Genomic DNA, 5753 nt, shown 5'->3' on the forward strand with positions numbered 1-5753 from the left:
TTTATTATCATGCTGATGTGGGAGTGGCAGTGAAAATGTAAAGCCAGGGTTGTAAACCTCAGATCCAACTTTCAAGTGGTGTTTTTCAGGGTTTCAGTAAACTTCCTTTAATTATGTGTATACTTGTGATATTACCAGAGCCAGGATTTCTGGCTTTTACCACATTCTCAGGCCTAAGTTCAGCAAATGACACAAACATCGATGTAAAGTTTGAAGATGTTGAAGTCACACACTTTCCGGTCAACGGGAAGCCTGGTTCCGGGTACTTGTTCCATGACCGTGTGGAGGCAACAGACCTATGGCAGCTTTCCGTCGACGACATTTTATTTGAGGGAGATCATCGCAATAGGTCCTGTGCTGGAAGGATGAAAATGGGGCAACTTGAAGAGAAGTAAGTTAGTAAGCCAAGTACATGTAAGTGCTTACGAAGCTGACCATTTGCATATCCTTTATTTCTTGGCTAAGACTCTTGCAACTAATCTTTTAAAGGCCTCCTTTACCTCTTTATTCCTAAGTGTGTAGATCAGGGGGTTCAGCATGGGTGCGATGATCCCATAGAAAAGAGACACCATCTTTCCCTGGTCCTTGGAGGCAGGGGAGGGTGGCTGCAGGTACATGGAGATAGCAGTGCCGTAGAACAGGGACACCACGATCAGATGGGAGCCACACGTGCCAAACGCCTTGCGCCGGCCCTCGGCTGACCGGATTCTCAACACCGCTTGGGCAATGAAAGCATACGAGATAAGGATGAGCGTCAGGGGTATCAGATGGAACAGCACACTGACAAAGAACAGTTCAGCCTCGTTTGCTGTTGTGTCTATGCAGGACAACTTGAGCAGAGCAGGGACTTCGCAGAAGAAGTGATCTACTTCCCGGCGGCCACACAGCGGCAGCTGGAGGGTCAGGGTAGACAACCACACGGAGTTGCCAAAACCAGCAAGCCAGGACGCGGCTGCCAGCTGGAGGCACAGCCTTCGGTGCATGATAACTGAGTAGCGGAGAGGCCGGCAGATAGCTACGAACCTATCAAAGGACATGACGGCCAAGAGAAGACATTCAGTGGAGCCCAAGGCCAGGAACATGAAGAGCTGGGCCACACAGCCGCCATAACTGATCCCCTTCCTGCCGCTGCAGGTGTTTACCAGCATCTGCGGGACCGTGCTTGTGGTGTAGCAAAGGTCCAGCAGGGACAGATTGGTAAGAAAGAAGTACATGGGGGTGTGGAGTTTGGGGTCCAGCTGAGACACAAGAATTATTGTCAGATTGCCAAAGATAGTCAAGATATAGGAAACCAGGAAGACCACAAAGAGCGGGGGCTCCAGCCATGGTCGATCCGAGAAACCGAGGAGGATGAACTCCTGTGGGACGCTCTCGTTCACCTGGCTCTTCATCAGTGCTTCAGGTCTTTGTTCCCTGAAACACAAAAATTCAGGAAATCAATGAACACATATTTACTATTTCAATTATTTGTAATCACTTTACTACCTGTTTGAAGATATTTACAGAATGAAGATTGCTTGTGATATGAAAAATACATAGTTGGAAATATCCATAATTACTTCGGTATTTCTACAATTTAATCTTTCTAGATCTGTATCAGCACTTCAAAAATGAAGGCCCAGCAGGACCTGGGTGGTTCAGTCGTTAAACGTCTGACTCTTGATCTCAGTTCAGGTCTTGATCTCAGGGTTGTGAGTTCAAGCCCAGTGCATTGGGCTCCACAGGTATGGAGACTGGTTTAAAAAAAAGAAAAAGAAAGCCAAAATTTAAGAAGTAAATACCTGATTTAAACAACTTTCATAAAATGTGTTCTTTAGTTTTTTTGGTCATTTCGTTAATCTTTGTTTGCACTACTTTCCTCTTCAATAGCTATTTTTAGAATGATTCAGTTGTAATTCCTGCCATCCTACCTTTTCGTTCTAATTTTTCCTCAAGACCATGGAGATTACCTTATCATCTGAAACAGTTAAAATTATTCAGACCACCCCCAAAACTACGTAGGTACGTTCTAGCAAGTCATCAGACATATTAAATAATAATAATAATAATAATAATAATAATAATCCCTCTTAAGACCTCACAGAATCAGAATAAAAAGATATTCATAACATGGAGTTTGGAGCCAGACAAGCCTGGGTTCAAGTCTCTGCTAAATAAAGCCATCGGTTATATCATGCTGGGAGTGTTTCTGATTCTCTTGAATGTCAGGCTCCCCGTCTAGAAAATGGGTATAATAATGCCTTTCTGGTGTGGCGGCGTGAGTGTGAAGGAAACGGACCGTAGTGACCTCGGGCCTCTGAGATGTTCAGAGAGGAAGCTGCCTGCGATTGCTCGACCTTGAAGCGTCCTAGGTCCACCCATCGAAAATGACCCTGTGAGTTGACAATTTACCTTCTGGTCCCTCCACAACTCTAATACCGCCCACCTAACAGCAGATGCAACAGTGACTCTCAGCTGTGATGTACCCTGTGATGCCCCACGGACGGCAGGTGCCGGCGCGGGGCGCACAGCGGCGGGAACCGGGTACCGCAGGGAGGCGGGAGCTCCCGGTGTTCGCTGGGCAGCCTGCTGAGAGCCCGCCCCTCGCTCTGGCCACCGGCTGGGGCTGCGTCCGTCCCAGAGTCGGCTTCCTCACCACGCTGCCCTCTATTATTATTATTTTATTGGTTTAGACATGTGAATTTAATGATAGGATCATGATTTTTGAATTATTAATTTATGCTCTAATTTCGCCCGTGCCTGTAGCTCTCGCTACAGAGTGGTAGGGAAGTCTTTTAGAGTCACTCGGAAAATTGCTGCTGCTATGCAGCTGTCAGTAAAATGAGGTGTGAGACACATATAAATTCAGATAAGGATATGAATGTGCAAAAAAGCTCAAATTCTCAGGGGAAAAGACAAGTGTCTGAACATGCATTTAGCATACTTCATGTGTTTGCTTGCGTATGACGGTATGATACTATCTCTGTTAGTAGACACGTATGTATAAAAATGTCCTGGAAGTATGCAGAAGTGTTGAAAATTGTTACCGCTGGCCAGTGAGGATGGAGAGAGAGTAAAGCGGACTTTAATATTTACCTTTACTCCTGCTCGTTCTAATTTTTAGTAAACAAGTATATTAGTAACCTTTTATTAATAAAAGTTATTGTGTATTATATAATAACTTTAAATGTCTCACTTGTACTCTGAGTTTAACTGTAAGGATCAACATTGCTTTAGACTTTAATAGCATAAAATAATCTTAAATGAATGTAATCTTTTATCTATTAATAGATCCTTAAAACTGAGTCTGAATTCAGGCTCCATATGAAGATTTTCTAAAGGCTGGAGTATGGGGACACTGGGCACTTCACTCGCAAAAAAAAAAAAAAAAGTTGTCGGTGATTCTAGGAATTCTGAAAAGCAGGGTAAATAGAATCCATAGAGATTTCACAACGTCCCAGTTTCCTCGAGTTACTCGAGTGCTGAAACAGTGACCTCGGGTCCCTGTGATTAAGGAGAGCTTATGCCCTTGGGGACTGAGGGCCGTTGCTGAGGCTTCCGTCCAGCAGGATGGCTAAGAGCGCCCCTCTATTCTCAGAAGTGCTCCTGTTGCGATGACCAGTCGGAAGGTCTCCCTGCGTATGAGACTGAAGACTGCATGTCTGTCTCTTCAGGACGTGTCTCACGCAGAGCCCTGCAGGTGTTTTCTCCTCCGGTCCGGACGGATGGTCTTTCCTGACCGGCTGTCCATCTCGCATTTCTCTCCCGGACTCAGCCCCAAACTGCCTCGCCCAGAGGCCATCACCGAGGACGATAGCAGAGGGGGGAGTTCAATGAACTTCTCACCCTTTCCCTCTGAGGTTCAGTCATTACAAACGTAATAAACGTGCTTCTGTTATCATCGATAGAAGGCACTGGTTGGCGTGTACTGTCACGGACAAGGTCCCTCCATCGTTCCCAGCAGTAAGGACACGAGTTTGGCGGGGTGGGGGGGGGGGAGTAAAATCCTGGAGAGGGCAGGAGGGGGTAAGGACGGTGAGCCAGAGGGTCGCGCAGCAGAACAGAAGTGCTCCGGAGATTGTGGTGCCCCTCATCCGCATTTCTGCTTTGCTCATTCGGGGAAATGTTCTCCTATCCTCACCAACATTCCACAACCTCATCATGTCTAAAATAAATCTTTAAAAAAAAAAAAAGACAAGAAATCTGACAAGAGTTGTCATTCCGATCCTGCCACAAAGTCCCTGCACAACTGGTGGCCTACTCAGTGGTTCTGGAAAGCAATTTAATTTGTAACACGGGCATTTTCTGTTCTCCATGTAACGTAGAAATTGTTGGGGTCTAAGTTTCCTCAAGTTACCATGCCTCTGTGAGCGTACAAAAAGCTTTTAAGTAGCACACAGAACTTCCGCCTTGCTCCCGGAGTGTGAGGATAAATAGTAATTTATTCACAAAACATGGCAGTTTGGGTTAGAATAGAGAGGAAGGCTGTTCATTCCCCTCTCCCTTCTCCTTTTATGAAAGATTGACTCGGAGAAACACAAATTAGGAAGCTCAGAGTTCTTTTCCTGAGCTCCTACACAGCAGACCAAGGCTTAGAACCAAGGACTGTCTGCTCCAAAGTTTTCATTTCCCGTAGAGGTAACAAACACCTGCAAAGTAGCACCATCAGCAAATAAACGGAAGGAAGAGACGGAGGCTTAGTCAGACTTCTGAGCTATAATAATAAAATCCATAGATGAGTTCACAGAACACCCACATTTCAGCATGTTTTATAAAATAATTTTCAGAAAAGTGTTCTACATACCTCTATATTAAGCGTTGGAGATAGGATGACGTGTGTGAGCACTTGTCCCAAAAGCTTTGAATTCAAATAAACCCAAGTAGGAGCTCGCCAACCAAGCGCTTTATAAACCTTTCAATTGTGAAGTGGATGTGACGAAGTTTGTCCAAGCCCTTGTGCCCCTTTTCCAGTGCAAATTATGAGATCTTCATTTGGGATTAACGCAGAAAATATAAAAATAGGAATAAAATATTGCAGACAACCAGAACGTGTTTTTCTGGCATCTCAGTGCAAAGTATTAAGTCTTTAACTGCTATTCTCAGAATTCTCCCTTCCAGATTTGCCACGTAAATGAGGACAGGGAATTGTCTTTATTAAATCACTCTGGTGTGTGCTCTGATTTTTAAGGGAAGGCAACCCGATTCTGCGCTGTATGGTAATTGACCCTGAGAGCTAACGGGCAGAGAGGGAGAGCTCAGGGAAGCCAGCTCCATTTTTAGCTTGGATTTCCTCCACCATCACCCTTTCTCTGGAGACTGTCTCCTTAGCTTTTTCCAAGATGAAAAGGAATGACAATAGGGACGAAAATACCTTATCAGATAGGACGAGTTTTGTGCCATCTGACTGGGAATTCATTTCCTCTTGTGAGCTATTAAATAAGTTCTGTGAAGCCACCTGGAAAAGAACACTGTCCATTTGCTCTGAAATTCTGAGATCAATTTCTATATAATAAAACAGACTTCCAATTAATCTACCACAGACATGCTTTTATTGCCTTGATTTACATAATGCAGTTTATTTATCATCTACCCAAATATTTCTATCTTTTCTTTCATAGATTTTTGTACTGGCTGTTGTACCTAAGTGATGAATCACCAAATCCTACACCTGAAACTAATATGGTTTTTTCACCTACAACTAATATTACGCTGTATGTTAACTAACCGGAGTTTAAATAAAAACTTGAAACTAAGAAGAGATTTTTGCATTTCTA

The 5753-nt window shown here is 44.2% G+C and overlaps 1 protein-coding gene across 1 annotated transcript; it reads right to left on the reverse strand.

The window, feature by feature from the left end:
• Positions 1-449: 449 nt before the first annotated feature.
• LOC113264213 (olfactory receptor 2B6-like) lies at positions 450-3781 on the reverse strand. The gene is made up of 2 exons (XM_026511126.4): positions 3666-3781; positions 450-1413 (listed from the first exon to the last, which is right to left on the reverse strand). Exons 1-2 carry the CDS (start codon positions 3779-3781, stop codon positions 450-452), a joined length of 1080 nt encoding a protein of 359 aa, XP_026366911.4.
• Between the last annotated feature and the right edge of the window lie 1972 nt (positions 3782-5753).

This window comes from Ursus arctos, unplaced genomic scaffold (assembly GCF_023065955.2).
Source record: "Ursus arctos isolate Adak ecotype North America unplaced genomic scaffold, UrsArc2.0 scaffold_31, whole genome shotgun sequence".
Classification (NCBI taxonomy): domain Eukaryota; kingdom Metazoa; phylum Chordata; class Mammalia; order Carnivora; family Ursidae; genus Ursus; species Ursus arctos.

Bases quoted from the DNA above. Each gene is read 5' to 3' on its own strand.
- LOC113264213 (XM_026511126.4), bottom strand. From the start codon at position 3,781: ATGGCCTCTGGGCGAGGCAGTTTGGGGCTGAGTCCGGGAGAGAAATGC. The intron at 1,414-3,665 runs GTGAGACACGTC...TTTGTGTTTCAG, and splicing joins AAACACCTGCAGGGCTCTGC to GGAACAAAGACCTGAAGCAC.